The sequence below is a fragment of the Bombina bombina genome, chromosome 6 (genome assembly GCF_027579735.1).
Source record: "Bombina bombina isolate aBomBom1 chromosome 6, aBomBom1.pri, whole genome shotgun sequence".
In the NCBI taxonomy this organism is placed as follows: domain Eukaryota; kingdom Metazoa; phylum Chordata; class Amphibia; order Anura; family Bombinatoridae; genus Bombina; species Bombina bombina.
In genome coordinates this window covers 10,941,472-10,966,494 of record NC_069504.1, presented here as the reverse complement: position 1 = coordinate 10,966,494, position 25,023 = coordinate 10,941,472, and the positions used below count along the sequence as shown (strand labels likewise).

Below are 25,023 nucleotides of genomic sequence, written 5' to 3'. Positions count from 1 at the left end.
TCTCATGCTGTCTTGGTAGCAGTGGCAGGTTTCTTGGCCTGCTTTCCTTTGTTCCAGCCTTGCATTGGCCTCCAGGCTGGTTTGGCTTGAGAAGTATTACCCTCTTGCTTAGAGGACGTAGCACTTGGGGCTGGTCCGTTTCTGCGAAAGGGACGAAAATTAGGTTTATTTTTGGCCTTGAAAGACCTATCCTGAGGAAGGGCGTGGCCCTTGCCCCCAGTGATATCAGAAATAATCTCTTTCAAGTCAGGGCCAAACAGCGTTTTCCCCTTGAAAGGAATGTTAAGCAATTTGTTCTTGGAAGACGCATCCGCTGACCAAGATTTTAGCCAAAGCGCTCTGCGCGCCACAATAGCAAACCCAGAATTTTTCGCCGCTAATCTAGCCAATTGCAAAGTGGTGTCTAGGGTGAAAGAGTTAGCCAATTTGAGAGCATGAATTCTGTCCAAAATCTCCTCATAAGAAGAATCTTTATTGAGCGCCTTTTCTAGTTCATCGAACCAGAAACACGCTGCTGTAGTGACAGGAACAATGCATGAAATTGGTTGTAGAAGGTAACCTTGCTGAACAAACATCTTTTTAAGCAAACCCTCTAATTTTTTATCCATAGGATCTTTGAAAGCACAACTATCTTCTATGGGTATAGTGGTGCGTTTGTTTAGAGTAGAAACCGCCCCCTCGACCTTGGGGACTGTCTGCCATAAGTCCTTTCTGGGGTCGACCATAGGAAACAATTTCTTAAATATAGGGGGAGGGACGAAAGGTATGCCGGGCCTTTCCCATTCTTTATTTACAATGTCCGCCACCCGCTTGGGTATAGGAAAAGCTTCGGGGGGCCCCGGGACCTCTAGGAACTTGTCCATCTTACATAATTTCTCTGGAATGACCAAATTCTCACAATCATCCAGAGTAGATAACACCTCCTTAAGCAGGGCGCGGAGATGTTCCAATTTAAATTTAAATGTAATCACATCAGGTTCAGCTTGTTGAGAAATTTTCCCTGAATCTGAAATTTCTCCCTCAGACAAAACCTCCCTGGCCCCCTCAGACTGGTGTAGGGGCACTTCAGAACCAATATCATCAGCGTCCTCATGCTCTTCAGTATTTTCTAAAACAGAGCAGTCGCGCTTTCGCTGATAAGTGGGCATTTTGGCTAAAATGTTTTTGATAGAATTATCCATTACAGCCATTAATTGTTGCATAGTAAGGAGTATTGGCGCACTAGATGTACTAGGGGCCTCCTGTGTGGGCAAGACTGGTGTAGACGAAGGAGGGGATGATGCAGTACCATGCTTACTCCCCTCACTTGAGGAATCATCTTGGGCATCATTTTCTCTAAATTTTGTGTCACATAAATCACATCTATTTAAATGAGAAGGAACCTTGGCTTCCCCACATACAGAACACAGTCTATCTGGTAGTTCAGACATGTTAAACAGGCATAAACTTGATAACAAAGTACAAAAAACGTTTTAAAATAAAACCGTTACTGTCACTTTAAATTTTAAACTGAACACACTTTATTACTGCAAATGTGAAAAAGTATGAAGGAATTGTTCAAATTCACCAAAATTTCACCACAGTGTCTTAAAGCCTTAAAAGTATTGCACACCAAATTTGAAAGCTTTAACTCTTAAAATAACGGAACCGGAGCCGTTTTTATATTTAACCCCTTTACAGTCCCTGGTATCTGCTTTGCTGAGACCCAACCAAGCCCAAAGGGGAATACGATACCAAATGACGCCTTCAGAAAGTCTTTTCTGTGTATCAGAGCTCCTCACACATGCATCTGCATGTCATGCTTCCTAAAAACAAGTGCGCAATAGAGGCGCGGAAATGAGGCTCTGCCTATGATTAGGGAAAGCCCCTAGAGGATAAGGTGTCCAATACAGTGCCTGCCGGTTATTTTACATAATTCCCAAGAATAAAATAATTCCTCAAAGCTATGAAGTATAAAATATGTTTATATATCAATCGTTTTAGCCCAGAAAATGTCTACAGTCTTAAAAGCCCTTGTGAAGCCCTTTTTTTCTTATGTAATAAAAATGGCTTACCGGATCCCATAGGGAAAATGACAGCTTCCAGCATTACATCGTCTTGTTAGAAATGTGTCATACCTCAAGCAGCAAAAGTCTGCTCACTGTTTCCCCCAACTGAAGTTAATTCCTCTCAACAGTCCTGTGTGGAAACAGCCATCGCTTTTAGTAACGGTTGCTAAAATCATTTTCCTCTTACAAACAGAAATCTTCATCACCTTTCTGTTTCAGAGTAAATAGTACATACCAGCACTATTTTAAAATAACAAACTCTTGATTGAATAATAAAAACTACAGTTAAACACCAAAAAACTCTAAGCCATCTCCGTGGAGATGTTGCCTGTACAACGGCAAAGAGAATGACTGGGGAAGGCGGAGCCTAGGAGGGATCATGTGACCAGCTTTGCTGGGCTCTTTGCCATTTCCTGTTGGGGAAGAGAATATCCCACAAGTAAGGATGACGCCGTGGACCGGACACACCTATGTTGGAGAAATATAAGTCTTCCAGACTCTATAATATATCTCCCTAGATACAGATTTACGAGCCTGTAACATAGTATTAATCACAGAGTCAGAGAAACCTCTTTGACTAAGAATCAAGCGTTCAATCTCCATACCTTTAAATTTAAGGATTTGAGATCCTGATGGAAAAAAGGACCTTGCGACAGAAGGTCTGGCCTTAACGGAAGAGTCCACGGTTGCCAAGAGGCCATCCGGACAAGATCCGCATACCAAAACCTGTGAGGCCATGCTGGAGCTACAAGCAGAACAAACGAGCATTCCTTCAGAATCTTGGAGATTACTCTTGGAAGAAGAACTAGAGGTGGAAAGATATAGGCAGGATGATACTTCCAAGGAAGTGACAATGCATCCACTGCTACCGCTTGAGGATCCCTGGATCTGGACAGATACCTGGGAAGTTTCTTGTTTAGATGAGAGGCCATCAAATCTATTTCTGGAAGTCCCCACATTTGAAAAATCTGAAGAAATACCTCTGGGTGAAGAGACCATTCGCCCGGATGTAACGTTTGGCGACTGAGATAATCCGCTTCCCAATTGTCTATACCTGGGATATGAACCGCAGAAACTAGACAGGAGCTGGATTCCGCCCATACCAGAATTTGAGATACTTCTTTCATAGCCAGAGGACTGTGAGTCCCTCCTTGATGATTGATGTATGCCACAGTTGTGACATTGTCTGTCTGAAAACAAATGAACGATTCTCTCTTTAGAAGAGGCCAAGACTGAAGAGCTCTGAAAATTGCACGGAGTTCCAAAATATTGATCGGTAATCTCACCTCCTGAGATTCCCAAACCCCTTGTGCTGTTAGAGACCCCCACACAGCTCCCCAACCTGTAAGACTTGCATCTGTTGAAATTACAGTCCAGGTCGGAAGAACAAAAGAAGCCCCCTGAACTAAACGATGGTGATCTGTCCACCACGTCAGAGAGTGTCGTACAATCGGTTTTAAAGATATTAATTGAGATATCTTTGTGTAATCCCTGCACCACTGGTTCAGCATACAGAGCTGAAGAGGCCGCATGTGAAAACGAGCAAAGGGGATCGCGTCCGATGCAGCAGTCATAAGACCTAGAATTTCCATGCATAAGGCTACCAAAGGGAATGATTGTGACTGAAGGTTTCGACAAGCTGATATCAATTTTAGACGTCTCTTGTCTGTCAAAGATAGAGTCATGGACACTGAATCTATCTGGAAACCTAAAAAGGTTACCTGTGTCTGAGGAATCAATTAACTTTTTGGTAAATTGATCCTCCAACCATGATGTTGAAGAAACAACACAAGTCGATTCGTATGAGATTCTGCTAAATGTGAAGAATGAGCAAGTACCAAGATATCGTCCAAATAAGGAAATACCACAATACCCTGTTCTCTGATTACAGACAGAAGGGCACCGAGAACCTTTGTAAAAATTCTTGGAGCTGTAGCTAGGCCAAACGGCAGAGCCACAAACTGGTAATGCTTGTCTAGGAAAGAGAATCTCAGAAACTGATAGTGATCTGGATGAATCGGAATATGCGGATATGCATCCTGTAAATCTATTGTAGACATATAATGCCCTTGCTGAACAAAAGGCAGGATAGTCCTTACAGTTACCATTTTGAATGTTGGTATCCTTACATAACGATTCAATATGTTTAGATCCAGAACTGGTCTGAAGGAATTCACCTTCTTTGGTACAATGAAGAGATTTGAATAAAACCCCAGTCCCTGTTCCAGATCTGGAACTGGCATAATTATTCCAGCCAACTCTAGATCTGAAACACATTTCAGAAATGCTTGAGCCTTCGCTGGGTTTACTGGGACACAGGAAAGAAAAAATCTCTTTGCAGGAGGCCTTATCTTGAAGCCAATTCTGTACCCTTCTGAAACAATGTTCTGAATCCAAAGATTGTGAACGGAATTGATCCAAATTTCTTTGAAAAAACATAATCTGCCCCCTACCAGCTGAGCTGGAATGAGGGCCGCACCTTCATGTGGACTTGGGAGCTGGCTTTGGTTTTCTAAAAGGCTTGGATTTATTTCAGACTGGAGATGGTTTCCAAACTGATACCGCTCCTGAGGGTGAAGGATCAGGCTTTTGTTCCTTATTGTGACGAAAGGAACGAAAACGATTATTAGACCTAAATTTACCTTTAGATTTTTTATCCTGTGGTAAAAAAGTTCCTTTCCCTTCAGTAACAGTTGAGATAATAGAATCCAACTGAGAACCAAATAATTTATTACCCTGGAAAGAAAGGGAAAGCAGAGTAGACTTAGAAGACATATCAGCATTCCAAGTTTTAAGCCATAAAGCTCTTCTAGCTAAAATAGCTAGAGACATATACCTGACATCAACCCTAATGATATCAAAGATGGCATCACAAATAAAATTATTAGCATGTTGAAGAAGAATAATAATGCTATGAGAATTATGATCTGTTACTTGTTGCGCTAAAGCTTCTAACCAAAAAGTTGAAGCTGCAGCAACATCCGCTAAAGATATAGCAGGTCTAAGAAGATTACCTGAACACAAGTAAGCTTTTCTTAGAAAGGATTCAATTTTCCTTTCTAAAGGATCCTTAAAGGAAGTACCATCTGCCGTAGGAATAGTAGTACGCTTAGCAAGAGTAGAGACAGCCCCATCAACCTTAGGGATTTTGTCCCAAAACTCTAATCTGTCAGATGGCACAGGATATAATTGCTTAAAACGTTTAGAAGGAGTAAATGAATTACCCAAATTATTCCATTCCCTGGAAATTACTTCAGAAATAGAACTAGGGACAGGAAAAACTTCTGGAATAACTACAGGAGATTTAAAAACCTTATCTAAACGTTTAGATTTAGTATCAAGAGGACCAGAATCCTCAATTTCTAATGCAATTAGGACTTCTTTAAGTAAAGAACGAATAAATTCCATTTTAAATAAATATGAAGATTTATCAGCATCAACCTCTGAGACAGAATCCTCTGAACCAGAAGAACCATTATCAGAATCAGAATGATGATGTTCATTTAAAAATTCATCTGAAAAATGAGAAGTTTTAAAAGATTTTTTACGTTTACTAGAAGAAGGAATAACAGACATAGCCTTCTTAATGGATTTAGAAACAAAATCTCTTATGTTATCAGGAACACTCTGAGTATTAGATGTTGACGGAACAGCAACAGGTAATGTAACAGTACTAAAGGAAATATTATCTGCAATAACAAGTTTGTCATGACAAACAGTACAAACAACAGCTGGAGGAACAGATACCATAAGTTTACAGCAGATACACTTAGCTTTGGTAGCTCCAGCACCAGGCAGCGATTTTCCAGAAGTATCTTCTGACTCAGTTTCAACGTGGGACATCTTGCAATATGTAATAGAAAAAAACAACATATAAAGCAAAATTGATCAAATTCCTTAAATGACAGTTTCAGGAATGGGAAAAAATGCCAGTGAACAAGCTTCTAGCAACCAGAAGCAATAAATAATGAGACTTAAATAATGTGGAGACAATAGTGACGCCCATATTTTTTTTAGCGCCAAAAAAGAAGCCCACATTATTTGGCGCCTAAATGCTTTTGGCACCAAAAATGAAGCCACATCCGGAACGCCGACACTTTTGGCGCGAAAGAACGTAAAAAATGACGCAACTTCCGGCGACACGTATGACGCCGGAAACAGAAAAAAAAAATTTGCGCCAAAAAAGTCAGCGCCAAGAATGACACAATAAAATGCATTTTCAGCCCCCGCGAGCCTAACAGCCCACAGGGAAAAAGTCAAATTTTAAGGTAAGAAAAAAATGATTTATTCATATGCATTATCCCAAATATGAAACTGACTGTCTGAAATAAGGAATGTTGAACATCCTGAGTCAAGGCAAATAAATGTTTGAATACATATATTTAGAACTTTATAAAAAAGTGCCCAACCATAGCTTAGAGTGTCACAGAAAATAAGACTTACTTACCCCAGGACACTCATCTACATGTTGTAGAAAGCCAAACCAGTACTGAAACGAAAATCAGCAGAGGTAAAGGTATATAAATAAGAGTATATCGTCGATCTGAAAAGGGAGGTAAGAGATGAATCTCTACGACCGATAACAGAGAACCTATGAAATAGACCCCGTAGAAGGAGATCATTGAATTCAAATAGGCAATACTCTCCTCACATCCCTCTGACATTCACTGCACGCTGAGAGGAAAACCGGGCTCCAACCTGCTGCGGAGCGCATATCAACGTAGAATCTAGCACAAACTTACTTCACCACCTCCATAGGAGGCAAAGTTTGTAAAACTGATTTGTGGGTGTGGTGAGGGGTGTATTTATAGGCATTTTGAGGTTTGGGAAACTTTGCCCCTCCTGGTAGGAATGTATATCCCATACATCACTAGCTCATGGACTCTTGCTAATTACATGAAAGAAACATACTTACCCATAGACACTCATCCACTAACAAGTAAGCAGCAGACACACAGGTAATGGAATAGGAGTATATAGATCTGTAAAGGGAGGCAGAAGACGAGTCCCTGCAACTGATTTACAGAGAGCCTATGAAGGATTTCCCATGAGGCGAAACTATCGTATCATAAGAAAGTACTCAAAATAAACCCCTCTGACAAGCACTGTACTCTGAGGGGAACTGGGCTTCAATATAGAATGAAAAGCCCCATTCACCGAAGAAATCATGCACATCATCATGATTCAACCACCTCCAATGGAGACAAAGTATAGACCAGGGTATGTATTTGGTGGGGGTGTTAATAGGGCACTTGGGGTTTGAGAAGCTTTGCCTCCTCCTAGTGGCAGGAATGTATTCCCATATGTAACAGATCGTAGACTCTCGCCACCCAAATGAAAGAAAAGAGCTCTTAAAGAAATTAATACAATCTTACTCCCTCTAAAAGTAGCTGTAATTACTAGGCCTTACTAGGCCAAAGCAGGAGACAGCAGACTCCACACTCAATGACTAGTTAGTTTTCAAGCGGGTTCCCTCTATTTAGTGCACTGACGTCAGATAAAATGAGAAAGCACGCCAAAGACTAAAACCCAACAAGCGCAATATCAAGAATCCTACGCGCAAACTCAAAAGCTGACACATGGAAAAAAAATAAGCACAATCTAAGCGCACATAAACCTGACGTGCACAAACCCGGAAGGCCTATGTGTGCTACCCAGATACGCACAGACACACGAGAAAAAGAGAGTGCTCTAATTCCCATGAGGTGAAAAAAGAGTCACTACCCATACTCCTTATACATCACTCCAACAAACACTGCACTCTCCCTCCAACAAACACTGCACTCTCCCTCCAACAAACACTGCACTCTTCCTCCAACAAACACTGCACTCTCCCTCCACTCTCCCTCCAAAAAACATAATTTATGTAAGAACTTACCTGATAAATTCATTTCTTTCATATTAGCAAGAGTCCATGAGCTAGTGACGTATGGGATATACATTCCTACCAGGAGGGGCAAAGTTTCCCAAGCCTTAAAATGCCTATAAATACACCCCTCACCACACCCACAATTCAGTTTAACGAATAGCCAAGAAGTGGGGTGATAAGAAAAAAGTGCGAAAGCATTAAAAATAAGGAATTGGAATAATTGTGCTTTATACAAAAAAATCAAAACCACCACAAAAAAGGGAGGGCCTCATGGACTCTTGCTAATATGAAAGAAATGAATTTATCAGGTAAGTTCTTACTTAAATTATGTTTTCTTTCATGTAATTAGCAAGAGTCCATGAGCTAGTGACGTATGGGATAATGATTACCCAAGATGTGGATCTTTCCACACAAGAGTCACTAGAGAGGGAGGGATAAAATAAAGACAGCCAATTCCTGCTGAAAATAATCCACACCCAGAATAAAATTTTTAATGAAAAAACATAAGCAGAAGATTCAAACTGAAACCACTGCCTGAAGTACGTTTCTACCAAAAACTGCTTCAGAAGAAGAAAACACATCAAAATGGTAGAATTTAGTAAAAGTATGCAAAGAGGACCAAGTTGCTGTTTTGCAAATCTGATCAACCGAAGCTTCATTCTTAAACGCCCAGGAAGTAGACATTAACCTAGTAGAATGAGCTGTAATCCTTTGAGGCGGAGTGTTACCCGACTCAACATAGGCATGATGAAATAAAGATTTCAACCAAGATGCCAAAGAAATGGCAGAAGCTTTCTGGTCTTTTCTAGAACCGGAAAAGATGACAAATAGACTAGAAGTCTTTCGGAAAGACTTAATAGCTTCAACATAATATTACAAAGCTCTAACAGCATCCAAAGAATGCAATGATTTCTCCTTAGAATTCATAGGATTAGGACATAATGAAGGAACCACAATTTCTCTACTAATGTTGTTAGAATTCACAACCTTAGGTAAAAAATTCAAAAGAAGTTCGCAGCACCGCCTTATCCTGATGCAAAATCAGAAAAGGAGACTCACAAAAAAGAGTAGATAATTCAGAGACTCTTCTGGCAGAAGAGATGGCCAAAAGAAACAAAACTTTCCAAGAAAGTAATATAATGACCAAAGAATGCATGGGTTCAAAAGGAGGAGCTTGAAGAGCCCCCAGAACCAAATTCAAACTCCAAGGAGGAAAAATTGACTTAATGACAGGTTTTATACGAACCAAAGCTTGTACAAAACAATGAATATCAGGAAGATTAGCAATCCTTCTGTGAAAAAGAACAGAAAGAGCAGAGATTTGTCTTTCAAGAAACTTGCGGACAAACCTTTATCTAAACCATCCTGAAGAAATATAAGTCTTCCAGACTCTATAATATATCTCTCTAGATACAGATTTACGAGCCTGTCACATAGTATCAATCACAGAGTCAGAGAAACCTCTTTGACCAAGAATCAAGCGTTCAAACTCCACACCTTAAAATTAAGGTTTTGAGATCCTGATGGAAAAAAGAACCTTGAGACAGAAAGACTGGTCTTAACGGAAGAGCACACAGCTGGCAAGAGGCCATCCGGACAAGATCCGCATACCAAAACCTGTGAGGCCATGCTGGAGCTACCAGCAGGACAAACGAGCATTCCTTTAGAATATTGGAGAATACCCTTGGAAGAAGAACTAGAGGCGGAAAGATATAGGCAGGATGACACTTGTAAGGAAGAGATAATGCATCCACTGCCTCCGCCCGAGGATCCCTGGATCCGGACAGATACCAGGGAAGTTTCTTGTTTAGATGAGAAGCCATCAGATCTATTTCTGGGAGTTCCCACATTTGAACAATCTGAGGAAATACCTCTGGGTGAAGACCATTCGCCCAGGTGCAACGTTTGGCGACTGAGATAATCCGCTTTCCAATTGTCCATACCTGGGATATGAACCGCAGAGATTAGACAGGAGCTGGATTCCGCCCCAAACCAAAATTCGAGATACTTCTTTCATAGCCAGAGGACTGTGAGTCCCTCCTTGATGATTGATGTATGCCACAGTTGTGACATTGTCTATCTGAAAACAAATGAACAACTCTCTCTTCAGAAGAGGCCAAGACTGAAGAGCTCTGAAATTGCACGGAGTTCCAAAATATTGATCGGAAATCTCACCTCCTGAGATTCCCAAACCCCTTGTGCCATCAGATACCCCCACACAGCTCCCCAACCTGTAAGACTTGCATCTGTTGAGATTATAGTCCAGGTCGGAAGAACAAAGAAGCCCCCTGAACTAAACGATGGTGATCTGTCCACTATGTCAGAGAGTGTCATATAATCGGTTTAAAGATATTAAGTGAGATATCTTTGAGTAATCCCTGCACCATTGGTTCAGCATACAGAGCTGAAGAGGTCACATGTGAAAACGAGCAAAGGAGATCGCATCTGATGCGGCAGTCCTAAGACCTAAAATTTCCATGCATAAGGCTACCAAAGGGAATGATTGTGACTGAAGGTTTTGACAAGCTGAAATCAATGTTAAACTTCTCTTGTCTGACAAGGACAGAGTCATAGACACTGAATCTATTCTAGAAACCTAAAAAGGTTACCCTTGTCTGAGGAATCAATGAACTGATTCGTAAATTGATCCTCCAACCATGAACTTGAAGAAACAACACAAGTCGATTCGTATGAGATTCTTCGAAAATGAGAAGACTGAGCAAGTACCCAGATATCGTCCAATAAGGAAATACCAAAACCCTGTTCTCTGATTACAGAAAGAAGGGCACCGAGAACCTTTGAAAAAAATTCTTGGAACTGAGGCTAGGCCAAACGGTAGAGCCACAAAACTGGTAATGCTTGACTAAAAAGAGAATCTCAGACACTAAAAGTGATCTGGATGAATCGGAATATGCAGATACACATCCTGTAAATCTATTGTAGACATATAATGCCCTTGCTAAACAAAAGGCAGGACAGTCCTACAGAAACTGAATGTTGGTATCCTTACATAACGATTCAATATTGATAGATCCGGAACTGGTCTGAAGGAATTGACCTTCTTTGGTACAATGAAGAGAAAAAATAAAACCCCAGCCCCTGTTCCAGAACTGGAACTGGCATAATTACTCCAGCCAACTCTAGATCTGAAACACATTTCAGAAATGCTGAGCCTTTGCTGTGTTAACTGGGACACGGGAAATAAAAAAATCTCTTAGCAGGAGGCCTTAACTGAAGCCAATGCTGTACCTTTCTGAAACAATGTTCTGAAACCAGAAATTGAGAACGGAATTGATCAAAATTTCTTTGAAGAAAACGTAATCTGCCCCATACCAGCTGAGCTGGAATAAGGTCCGCACCTTCATGGGTACTTAGGAGCTGGCTATAGGTTTTCTATAAGGCTTGGATATATTCCAAACTGGAAATAGTTTCCAAACTGATACCGCTCCTGAGGATGAAGGATCAGGCTTTTGTTCCTTATTGTGAGGAAAGGAACGAAAATGAATATTAGACCTAAATTTACCTTAGATTTTTTATCCTTTGGTAAAAAAGTTCCCTTCCTTCCAGAAACAGTTGAAATAATAATTTATTACCCTGGAAAGAAAAGGAAAGCAAAGTTGACTTAGAAGACATATCAGCATTCCAAGTTTAATCCATAAAGCTTTTCTAGCTAAAATAGCTAGAGACATATACCTGACATCAACTCTAATGATATCAAAAGATGGTATCACCAATAAAATTATTAGCATGTTATAGAATAATAATAATGCTATAAAATTATGATCTGTTACTTGTTGCGCTAAAGCTTCTAACCAAAAAGTTGAAGCTGCAGCAACATCCGCTAAAAATATAGCAGGTCTAAGAAGATTACCTGAACATAAGTAAGCTTTTCTTAGAAAGGATTCAATTTTCCTATCTAAAGGATCCTTAAATGAATTACTATCTGCCGTAGGAATAGTAGCACATTTAGCAGGAGTAGAGACAGCCCCATAACCTTAGGGATTTTGTCCCAAAAAAACTCAAATCTGTCAGATGGCACAGGATATAATTGCTTAAACGTTTAGAAGGAGTAAAAGAATTACCCAAATTATTCCATTCCCTGGAAATTACTTCAGAAATAGCATCAGGGAGATTAAACACTTCTGGAATAACTACAGGAGATTTAAAAACCTTATTTAAACGTTTAGATTTAGTATCAAGAGGACCAGAATCCTCTATTTCTAATGCAATTAATACTTCTTTAAATAAAGAACGAATAAATTCCATCTTGAACAAATACAAAGATTTATCAGCATCAACCTCTGAGACAGAAACCTCTGAACCAGAAGAACCATTATCAGTATCAGAATGATGATGTTCATTTAAAAATTCATCTGAAAAAAGAGAAGTTTTAAAAGACTTTTATGTAAACTAGAAGGAGAAATAACAGACATAGCCTTCTTAATGGATTTAAAAAATAAAATCTCTTATGTTTATCAGGAACACTCTGAAAATTAGATGTTGACGGAACAGCAACAGGTAATGTAACAGTACTAAAGGAAATTTTATCTGCATTAATAAGTTTGTCATGACATGCAATACAAACAACAGCTGGAGAAACAGATACCAAAAATTATAGCAGATACACTTAGCTTGGTAGCTCCAGCACTAGACAGCGATTTTCCTGTAGTATCTTCTGACTCAGATGCAACGTGAGACATCTTGCAATATGTAAGAGAAAAAACAACATATAAAGCAAAATTGATCAAATTCCTTAAATGACAGTTTCAGGAATGGGAAAAAAATGCCAAAGAACAAGCTTCTAGCAACCAGAAGCAATGAAAAAATAAGACTTAAATAATGTGGAGACAAAAGCGACGCCCTTATTTTTTAGCGCCAAATAAGACGCCCACATTATTTGGCGCCTAAATGCTTTTGGCGCCAAAAATGACGCCACATCCGGAACGCCGACATTTTTGGCGCAAAATAACGTAAAAAAATGACGCAACTTCCGGCGACACGTATGACGCCGGAAACGAAAAATAATTTTTGCGCCAAAAAAGTCCGCGCCAAGAATGACGCAATAAAATGAAGCATTTTCAGCCCCCGCGAGCCTAACAGCCCACAGGAAAAAAAGAGTCAAATTTTTTAAGGTAAGAAAAAATGATTGATTCAAATGCATTATCCCAAATATGTCTGAAAATAAGGAATGTTGAACATCCTGAGTCAAGGCAAATAAATGTTTGAATACATATATTTAGAACTTTATAAACAAAGTGCCCAACCATAGCTTAGAGTGTAACAGAAAATAAGATTTACTTACCCCAGGACACTCATCTACATGTTTGTAGAAAGCCAAACCAGTACTGAAACGAAAATCAGCAGAGGTAATGGTATATATATAAGAGTATATCGTCGATCTGAAAAGGGAGGTAAGAGATGAATCTCTACGACCGATAACAGAGAACCTATGAAATAGACCCCGTAGAAGGAGATCACTGCATTCAAATAGGCAATACTCTCCTCACATCCCTCTGACATTCACTGCACGCTGAGAGGAAAACCGGGCTCCAACCTGCTGCGGAGCGCATATCAACGTAGAATCTAGCACAAACTTACTTCACCACCTCCATCGGAGGCAAAGTTTGTAAAACTGAATTGTGGGTGTGGTGAGGGGTGTATTTATAGGCATTTTAAGGTTTGGGAAACTTTGCCCCTCCTGGTAGGAATGTATATCCCATACGTCATTAGCTCATGGACTCTTGCTAATTACATGAAAGAAACACTGCACTCTCCCTCCACTCTCCCTCCAAAAACACTGCACTCTCCCTCCAACAAACACTGCACTCTCCCTCCACTCTCTCTCCAACAAACACTGCACTCTCCCTCCAACAAACACTGCACTCTCCCTCCAACAAACACTGCACTCTCCCTCCAACAAACACTGCACTCTCCCTCCAACAAACACTGCACTCTGAGGGGAAATGGGCTTCAACTCTGAGGACGTCGGAGGACCTCTCTCACTGAAGAAGAACATACACATCATTATTCACCTTCCTCCAGCGGAGGCAAAGATAGGTTTACCAGTGAGATGGGAAGGGTTTATAGAGCACTTAGGGTTTGGGAATCTTTGCTATCTCCTAGTGGAAGGGAAGAGTAATTTTCCAAGAATAATGGATTATGGACTCTCACCACCTGCATGAAAGAAAGATAGAAATAACAGCAACATGTAAAGAGACACAGGGACTTTCCGGTCAAAATGTAAATGCAAACAGATGAATTACAGCTTTAAAAAGAAACATATTTGCAGTATAAATGTATTGGCAAAAATGCTTCTAGTAAAAGTTGTCACTATTTTATTGTTAACATTTTCCTCTGCACGTGCATAGCTAGATATTCTCAGTGCACCAGCATTTTAAATAATGCAGATGCTCTGAGTGTCAGTGAGGCTTGTATTATGTCTGCAACAAGAACACATACCTATAGACAGCAACGCAAAAATGCACTTCCCATCCACTCCGCCCTCCCACCCACCTGGGTCTTTTTCTGAATATCCCTGATGACTTTAAGTGGAGCTCCTTCCCGCCTCAGCACGTCCAGAATAGTGAGACCGTCCTGAAAAATATATACATAATGATGTCACTGGGAGACAGCCCTCCAAACACACCAAGCCACTGGGAAAACCCCAAACACGTCAAGTCACTGGGAGATAGTTCCACCAAACATGCCAAGCAACTGGATGACCCCCAAAACAACAAGTCACTGGGAGACAGCAACCCCTCAAACACACCAAGTCACTGGGAAACAGCTCCTTCAAACACACCAAGACACTGGGAAAACCACAAACACGCTAAGTCACTGGGAAACAGTTCCACCAAACACGCCAAGCAACTGGAGGACCCCCCAAAACAACAAGTCACTGGGAGACAGCAACCCCTCAAACACACCAAGTCACTGGGAGAGCTCCTTCAAACACACCAAGACACTGGGATAACCCCAAACACGCCAAGTCACTGGGAGACCGCTCCCCCCCAAAGACACCAAGTCCCTGGGAGACAGCTCCCCCAAACACGCCAACCACTGGAAGAAAACTCCATCAAACACGCCAACCACTGGGAGAGAGCTCCCACCTAAACACACCAAGCCACTGGAGGCCTCCCAAAAACAAGTCAGTGGGAGACAGCAACCCCTCAAACAGACTTAGTCACTGCAGACAGCTCACCCCAAGCACACAAGTCCCTGGGAGACAGCTCCCCCCAAACACACCAAGTCACTGGGAGACAGCTTCCCACAAACACACCAAGTCACTGGGAGACAGCTTCCCACAAACACACCAAGTCACTGGGAGACAGCTCCTCTCCAAACATCCCAAGTCACAGGGAGACAGCTTCCCACAAACCAACCAAGTCACTGGGAGACAGCTCCTCTCCAAACATCCCAAGTCACTGGGAGACAGCTCCCCACAAACACACCAAGTCACTGGGAGACAGCTTCCCACAAACACACCAAGTCACTGGGAGACAGCTCCCCACAAACACACCAAGTCACTGGGAGACAACTCTGCCCAAACACACCAAGTTACTGGAAGACAGCTTCCCACAAACACACCAAGTCACTGGGAGACAGCTCCGCCCAAATACACCAAGTTACTGGGAAGACAGCTTCCCACAAACACACCAAGTCACAGGGAGATAGCTCCTCCCCAAACACACCAAGTCACAGGGAGACAGCTTCCCACAAACACACCAAGTCACTGGGAGACAGCTCCTCTCCAAACATCCCAAGTCACTGGGAGACAGCTTCCCACAAACACACCAAGTCACTGGGAGACAGCTCCTCTCCAAACATCCCAAGTCACTGGGAGACAGCTTCCCACAAACACACCAAGTCACTGGGAGACAGCTCCTCTCCAAACATCCCAAGTCACTGGGAGACAGTAACCCCCAACTATACCATGTCACTGGGAGACCTCTTCCTCCGAACACACCAAGTCTCAAGAAGACAAACATAACCAGTCCCAGGGGTTCTGCCAGCTCTAACCTGTGTTCTGCATTGTACGGTTTTACTCACCGCGTTCCGATGCAACAAGTTACCGCCGTGCAGCATGGCCAGAGACATCAGCAAATCTGAGCTTCGGGATCCACCTTTTGCCACTCTCCTCATGGCAGCAAAGAAAAAGTTTTCACCAATCTGGGGGCAAAATCCAGAAAATTTAAAAGAGCAAATGAGAAACCAATTAATATTTCCTTTAAGTCAGGTGCAGTTTAACCACCTCTATACCTTAAAGGGTCAGAAGCAATTAACCCTCTCTACCTTACAGTGCCAGGTGCAACTAACCCTCTCTAACTTACAGTACCAGTTGCAATTAACCCTCACTACCTTACTGGGCCAGGAGCAATTAACACTCACTACCTTACAGAGCCAGGTGCAATTAACCCCCACTACCTTACAGTGCCAGGTGTAATTAACTCTCACTACCTTACAGTGCCAGGTGCAATTAACCCTCACTACCTTACAGTGCAAGATGCAATAAACCCTCTACCTTGCAGGCCAGGTGCAATTAACCCTCTCTACCATACAGTGCAAGATGCAATAAACCCTCTACCTTGCAGGCCAGGTGCAATTAACCCTATCTACCTTACAGTGCAAGATGCAATTAAAACCTCTATACCCTACAGTGCCAGGTTAAACCAATTCTATTTTTGTTTTACTTTTCTGAACTTGAATCACCAAGAGCACAATTTTCACTGTAAAAAAACCCAGAAACAATTATTTCATGATTCCCTCTCTACCTTACAGTGCCAGATACAATTAACTCTCTCTACATTACAGTGCCAGATGCAATTAACCCTCTCCACCTTACAGCGATAGGTGCAATTAACGCTCTCCACCTTACAGCGCCAGGTGCAATTAATCTCAAAACAGAAAGAGAAGCAGTCTGCAATTAACAATCTACCTTACAGTACCAGATGCAATTAACCCTCTCCACCTTACAGTGCCAAATGCAATTCACTCTCTACCTTACAGTGCCAAATGCAATTCACTCTCTACCTTACAGTGCCAAATGCAATTCACTCTCTACATTACAGTGCCAAATTCAATTCACCCTCTACCTTACAGTGCCAAATGCAATTCACTCTCTACCTTACAGTGCCAAATGCAATTCACTCTCTACCTTACAGTGCCAAATGCAATTCACTCTCTACATTACAGTGCCAAATTCAATTCACCCTCTACCTTACAGTGCCAAATGCAATTCACTCTCTACCTTACAGTGCCAAATGCAATTCACTCTCTACCGTACAGTGCCAAATTCAATTCACCCTCTACCTTACAGTGCCAAATGCAATTCACTCTCTACCTTACAGTGCCAAATGCAATTCACTCTCTACCTTACAGTGCCAAATGCAATTCACCCTCTACCTTACAGTGCCAAATGCAATTCACTCTCTACCTTACAGTGCCAAATGCAATTCACTCTCTACCTTACAGTGCCAAATGCAATTCACCCTCTACCTTACAGTGCCAAATGCAATTCCCCCTCTACCTTACAGTGCGAGATGCAATTAACCCTCTCTACCTTACAGTGTGAGATGCAATTAACCCTCTACCTTACAGTGCCAGATAACCCTCTACCTTACAGTGCTAAATGCAATTAACCCTCTACCTTACAGTGCCAGATGCAAATAACCGTCTCTACCTTACAGCGCCAGAAGCAATTAACCCTCTCTACTTTACAGTGCCAAGTGCAATTAACCCTCACTACCTTACAGTGCCAGGTGCAATTAACCCTCTGTACCATACAGTGCAAGATGCAATTAACCCTCTACCTTACAGTGCAAGATGCAATTAAAACCTCTATACCCTAGTGCCAGGATCAATTGCAATTAACCCTCTCTACCATACAGTGCCAGATGCAATTAACCCTCTACCTTACAGTGCAAGATGCAATTAAAACCTCTATACCCTAGTGCCAGGTGCCATTAATCCTCTCTACCTTACAGTGTCAGGTGCAATTAACCCTCTCTACCTTACAGATCCAGGTGCAATTAACCCCCACTACCTTACAGTGCCAGGTGCAATTAAACATCTCTACCATACAGTGCAAGATGCAATTAACCCTCTACTTTACAGTGCAAGATGCAATTAAAACCTCTATATCCTAGTGCCAGGATCAGTTGCAATTAACCCTCTCTACCATACAGTGAGAGATGCAATTAACCCTCTACCTTACAGTGCAAGATGCAATTAAAACCTCTATACCCTAGTGCCAGGTGCCATTAACCCTCTCTACCTTACAGTGCCAAATGCAATTAACCCTCTCCACCTTACAGCGCCAAGTGCAATTAATCTCAAAACGAAAGAGAAGCAGTCTGCAATTAACAATCTACCTTACAGTACCAGATGCAATTAACGCTCTCCACCTTACAGTGCCAAATGCAATTCACCCTCTACCTTACAGTGCCAAATGCAATTCACTCTCTACCTTACAGTGCCAAATGCAATTAACCCTCTCCACCTTACAGCGCCAGGTACAATTAACAATCTCAAAACGAAAGAAAAGCAGTCTGCAATTAACAATCTACCTTACAGTGCCAAATGCAATTCATCCTCTACCTTACAGTGCCAAATGCAATTCACACTCTCTACCATACAGTGCAAGATGCAATTAAAACATCTATAACCTAGTGCCAGGATCAATTAACCCTCTCTACCTTACAGTCCCAGGTGCAATTAACCCTCTCTACCTTACAGTGCAAGATGCCATTAAAACCTCTATAGCCTAGTGCCAGGATCAATTAACCCTCTCTACCTTACAGTGCCAGGTGCCATTAACCCTCTCTACCTTACAGTGTCAGGTGCAATTAACACTCTCTACCTTACAGTGCCGGATGCAATTAACCCTCTCTACATTACAGTTCCAGGTGCAATTAAAAATCTACCTTACAGTGCCAGATGCAATTAACCCTCTACCTTACAGTGCAAGATGCAATTAACCCTCACTACCTTACAGAGTGAGTTGCAATTAACCCTCAATACTTTACAGTGCTAGGTGCATTTAACCCTCTCTACCATACAGTGCAAGATGCAATAAACCCTCTTCCTTACAGTGCCAGGTGCAATTATCCCTCTCTACCTTACAGTGCCAGGTGCAATTAACCCTCTCTACCTTACAGTGCCAGATGCAATTAACCCTCTCTACCTTACAGTGCCAGGTGCAATTAACTCTCTCTACCTTACAGTGCCAGGTGCAATTAACCCTCTCTACCTTACAGTGCCAGGTGCAATTAAACCTCTCTACCTTACAGTGCCAGATGCAAATAACTCTCTCTACCTTACAGTGCCAAATGCAATTAACTCAATCCACCTTACAGTGCCAGGTGCAATTAACCCTCTCTACCTTACAGTGCCTGGTGCAATTAACCCTCTCTACCATACAGTGCAAGATGCAATTAACCTTCTACCTTACAGGCCAGGTGCAATTAACCCTCTCTACCTTACAGTGCAAGATGCAATTAAAACCTCTATACCCTAGTGCCAGGATCAATTAACCCTCTCTACCTTACAGTGCCAGGTGCAATTAACAATCTACCTTACAGTGCCAGATGCAATTAACCCTCTACCTTACAGTGCAAGATGCAATTAAAACCTCTATACCCTAGTGCCAGGTGCCATTAACCCTCTCTACCTTACAGTGCCAAATGCAATTAACCCTCTCCACCTTACAGCGCCAAGTGCAAATAATCTCAAAACGAAAGAGAAGCAGTCTGCAATTAACAATCTACCTTACAGTACCAGATGCATTTAACGCTCTCCACCTTACAGTGCCAAATGCAATTCACCCTCTACCTTACAGTGCCAAATGCAATTCACTCTCTACCTTACAGTGCCAAATGCAATTAACCCTCTCCACCTTACAGCGCCAGGTACAATTAACAATCTCAAAACGAAAGAAAAGCAGTCTGCAATTAACAATCTACCTTACAGTGCCAAATGCAATTCAACCTCTACCTTACAGTGCCAAATGCAATTCACACTCTACCTTACAGTGCCAAATGCAATTAACCCTCTCTACCTTACAGTGCCAAATGCAATTCACCCTCTACCTTACAGTGCCAAATGCAATTCACCCTCAACCTTACAGTGCCAAATGCAATTCACACTCTACCTTACAGTGCTAAATGCAATTCACACTCTACCTTACAGTGCCAAATGCAATTCACTCTCTACCTTACAGTGCCAAATGCAATTCACCCTCTACCTTACAGTGCGAGATGCAATTAACCCTTTCTACCTTACAGTGCCAAATGCAATTCACCCTCTACCTTACAGTGCCAAATGCAATTCACCCTCTACCTTACAGTGCGAGATGCAATTAACCCTCTCTACCTTACAGTGCCAAATGCAATTTACTCTCTACCTTACAGTGCCAAATACAATTTACTCTCTACCTTACAGTGCCAAATGCAATTCACCCTCTACCTTACAGTGCAAGATGCAATTAACCCTCTCTACCTTATAGTGCCAAATGCAATTCACTCTATACCTTACAGTGCCAAATGCAATTCACCCTCTACCTTACAGTGCCAAATGCAATTCACTCTCTACCTTATAGTGCCAAATGCAGTTCACCCTCTACCTTACAGTGCGAGATGCAATTAACCCTCTCTACCTTACAGTGCGAGATGCAATTAACCCTCTACCTTACAGTGCCAGATAACCCTCTACCTTAAAGTGACAGATGCAATTAACCGTCTCTACCTTACAGTGCCAGATGCAATTAACCCTCTCTACCTTAGAGTGCCAGGTGCAATTAACCCTCACTACCTTACAGTGCCAGGTGCAATTAACGCTCTCTACCATACAGTGCAAGATGCAATTAAAACCTCTATAACCTAGTGCCAGGATCAATTAACCCTCTCTACCTTACAGTCCCAGATGCAATTAACCCTCTCTACCTTACACTGCAAGATGCCATTAAAACCTCTATAGCCTAGTGCCAGGATCAATTAACCCTCTCTACCTTACAGTGCCAGGTGCCATTAACCCTCTCTACCTTACAGTGTCAGGTGCAATTAACACTCTCTACCTTACAGTGCCGGATGCAATTAACCCTCTCTACATTACAGTGCCAGGTGCAATTAAAAATCTACCTTACAGTGCCAGATGCAATTAACCCTCTCTACCTTACAGTGCCAGATGCAATTAACCCTCTACCTTACAGTGCAAGATGCAATTAACCCTCACTACCTTACAGAGTGAGTTGCAATTAACCCTCAATACTTTACAGTGCTAGGTGCATTTAACCCTCTCTACCATACAGTGCAAGATGCAATAAACCCTCTTCCTTACAGTGCCAGGTGCAATTATCCCTCTCTACCTTACAGTGCCAGGTGCAATTAACCCTCTCTACCTTACAGTGCCAGATGCAATTAACCCTCTCTACCTTACAGTGCCAGGTGCAATTAACTCTCTCTACCTTACAGTGCCAGGTGCAATTAACCCTCTCTACCTTACAGTGCCAGGTGCAATTAAACCTCTCTACCTTACAGTGCCAGATGCAAATAACTCTCTCTACCTTACAGTGCCAAATGCAATTAACTCAATCCACCTTACAGTGCCAGGTGCAATTAACCCTCTCTATCTTACAGTGCCTGGTGCAATTAACCCTCTCTACCATACAGTGCAAGATGCAATTAACCTTCTACCTTACAGGCCAGGTGCAATTAACCCTCTCTACCTTACAGTGCAAGATGCAATTAAAACCTCTATACCCTAGTGCCAGGATCAATTAACCCTCTCTACCTTACAGTGCCAGGTGCAATTAACCCTCTCTACCTTATAGTGCCAGGTGCAATTAACAATCTACCTTACAGTGCCAGATTCAATTAACCCTCTACCTTACAGTGCCAGATACAATTAACCCTCTACCTCACAGTGCCAAATGCAGTTAACCCTCTCTACTTTACAGTGCAAGATGCAATTAACCCTCTACCTTACAGTGCCAGATGCAATTAACCCTCTACCTTACAGACAGTGCCAGTTGCAATTAACCCTCTCTACCTTACAGAGTGAGTTGCAATTAACCCTCACTACTTTACACTGCTAGGTGCAATTATCCCTCTCTAAAATACAGTGCTAGATGCAATAAACCCTCTTCCTTACAGGCCAGGTGCAATTAACCCTCTCTACTTTACAGTGCCAGGTGCAATTAACTCTCTCTACCTTACAGTGCCAGGTGCAATTAACCCTCTCTACCTTACAGTGCCAGGTGCAATTAACCCTCTACCTTACAGTGCCAGGTGCACTTAAACCTATCTACCTCATAGTGCCAGATGCAATTAACTCTCTCTACCTTACAGTGCCAAATGCAATTAACTCTCTCCACCTTACAGTGCCAGATGCAATTAACCCTCTCTACCTTACAGTGCCAGGTGCAATTAACCCTCACTACCTTATAGTGCAAGGTGCAATTAACCCTCTCTACCATACAGAACAAGATGCAATCAACCCTCTACCTTACAGGCCAGGTGCAATTAACCCTCTCTACCTTACAGTGCAAGATGCAATTAAAACCTCTATACCCTAGTGCCCGGATCAATTAACCCTCTCTACTTTACAGTGCCAGATGCAATTAACCCTCTACCTTACAGTGCCAGTTGCAATTAACCCACTCTACCTTACAGTGTCAGGTGCAATTAACCCTCTACCTCACAGTGCTAGTTGCAATTAACCCTCTCTACCTTACAGTGTCAGGTGCAATTAACCCTCTCTACCTTACAGTGCCAGGTGCAGTTAACAATCTACCTTACAGTGCCAGATACAATTAACCCTCTACCTTACAGTGCCAGTTGCAATTAACCCTCTCTACCTTACAGTGTCAGGTGCAATTAACCCTCTCTACCTTACAGCGCCAGGTGCAATTAACAATCTACCTTACAGTGCCAGATTCAATTAACCCTCTACCTTACAGTGCCAGTTGCAATTAACCCTCTCTACCTTACAGTGTCAGGTGCAATTAAGCTTCTCTACCTTACAGTGCCAGATGCAATTAACCCTCTCTACCTTGAGTTGCTGCACCTCACTATGAGCCAGCGTCAGCTTCTCCTCCAGTGTCGCTAAGTTTGTCTTTAAGGTTTCATGTTCCACTCTCAAGCTGGTGTTTTCTGCAGTCTGTCGGTGCAGCTTGTCTAGCAGAGATTCCTGTTCTAAACGTGCTTTTTCCTCTGCACTTCTCTTCTCTCCCGCTAGCACTGTTACATGATTATTTAACGTGACCATTTCATCCTCTACTTGACTCTTCTCCTTCATCAGAGCATTGTAACTGGACTTCCACGTAACAATAGCGGATAGAGATTTACTGAGCTCAGCGTCCTGGGGCTTAGCAGCAGGTGGGTCAGTCTCTGCTGCACAGATCTGGGCACGGGTAGTCATAGGGTTAACATCAGTGGGACCCATGGGAGCATAGGCAGAAACAAGGGGGGCCAAGTTATTTCCAAGGAGAACATCAGCTGGTAAGTCCTTCATGACCCCCACATTCACAGGTCTAGCGCCCACTCCCCAATCCAAATGTACCCTGGCAACAGGTAGGTGGAACACAGCGCCCCCTGCTACCCTCACAGCCACAGTGTCTACAGTGTGCTGTTTCTCAGACACCAAGTTTTTTTGAAGCAAGGTCATGGTAGCACCAGTATCCCGTAGACCACTGACCTCCTTCCCATTCACTTTAACCAGTTGCCGGTTATTCCGGTGGGAAGCTTGCACAAGGTCTGCCTCATGTAGGATGCTCCAGCATTCTTGCGCCTCTACGTAGCAGGCCGCAGGCTGAGGATTACGTGGGATTCCGCCGGCGGGTCTTCTCCAGGACTGTGCTTGGTTTGCTGCGTTTAGGGGACACTCTGGTCTTTTGTGCCCTAGTTGCTTACATCCAAAGCACCGAATAGGTTGCGAGTAGCCCCGCAAATTGAAACGGGCTCTCTGAGGGTAGTTCGTGGCCGGAGGCCGTGTGGTATAGCGGTGCGCCGGGGGTGGGTAACTGGCAGCTGCTGGGGTGACTGGGGGTCTGTACCCCACTCTAGCAGGGGGCTTAGTGGTAGCAGTGTCCAGTTTGCGGGCATCCGTATACTCATCTGCCAGGCAAGCAGCTTCATGCAGGGTGGAGGGTTTACGGTCCCGAACCCACTCTCTAACTCCTGCTGATAACTTGTCAAAGCAATGTTCCAACAGGAATAGCTGCAGCACCTCTTCCCCAGATACGGCTTGGCACCCCGCCATCCAGTGAGCTGCTGTGCGGTGCACCTTACATGCCCACTCAACGTAGGAATCACCAGCCAATTTAACAGCGTCTCTGAACCGCATCCGGTGTAACCGCATACCTGGAGAGCAGAGCCTCTTTTACAGTATTATAATCCCCGACTTCCTCATCTGGAATGGCCCGAAAAGCCTCACTGGCCCGGCCGGATAATTTTCCGGATAATATCGTGACCCAGTCCTCTGCGGGTACCTTGTGTAGTGCACATTGCCTCTCAAAATCCGCAAGGTACCAATCAATCTCTCCTTCTGTTTCCAGGAAGTTTTTAAAAGCTGCAAAATTTACTTTTCCCTTTTCCACTGGGGATGCTGTGACTTGGGCTGCTGCAACGCCGCTTTGGCGAAGTAGGTTGGCCTCCACAGCTGCTATGACCCGGTCGATAATTTCCGCAGATGGGTTGGGGCCATAATTTTATTTTAACCGCCCGATCAAAGCTTGCTTCTTCGGGGGTTCTGTCTGATATGCTGGGCCCATTGGTTCCTTTGGTCCATGGTACTCCTTCCATTTTAGTCAGTATTGTAATAATCCCCCTCTTCCTGAGGTTACTGGCTTGTGTAGTTGCTCTTCTGGGCGATAAGATTTATTCCGTCGCTTGCCACCAATTGTTACGGTACCAACAGGATACCAAGGGTTAATACCAGATGAACAATGTCCTGAATAGGGAATCAGCAATTCACAACCCCAATCAGTTCCCCCCTCAAACATGAGACCAGGCTCCACATTGAAGGTAAAAAACAAAGTGAACTTTATTAAGGGCCATATGCCCAGTATTTATGCAGGTCTGACCCCAGATGGGGGGTTGAAAGAATATTGTG

General features: G+C 42.8%; 1 protein-coding gene across 1 annotated transcript in view; it reads right to left on the bottom strand.

The window, feature by feature from the left end:
• Positions 1–25,023, bottom strand: part of LOC128662513 (ankyrin-3) — a 436,289-nt gene that overhangs the window by 95,392 nt on the left and 315,874 nt on the right. Inside the window, exons 7-8 of the mRNA XM_053716291.1 lie at positions 15,967–16,086; positions 14,431–14,511 (exon numbers count right to left, since the gene is read on the bottom strand). Of these exons, the coding sequence (XP_053572266.1) occupies positions 14,431–14,511; positions 15,967–16,086 (201 nt within the window). The remainder of the gene's footprint in view (positions 1–14,430; positions 14,512–15,966; positions 16,087–25,023) is intronic.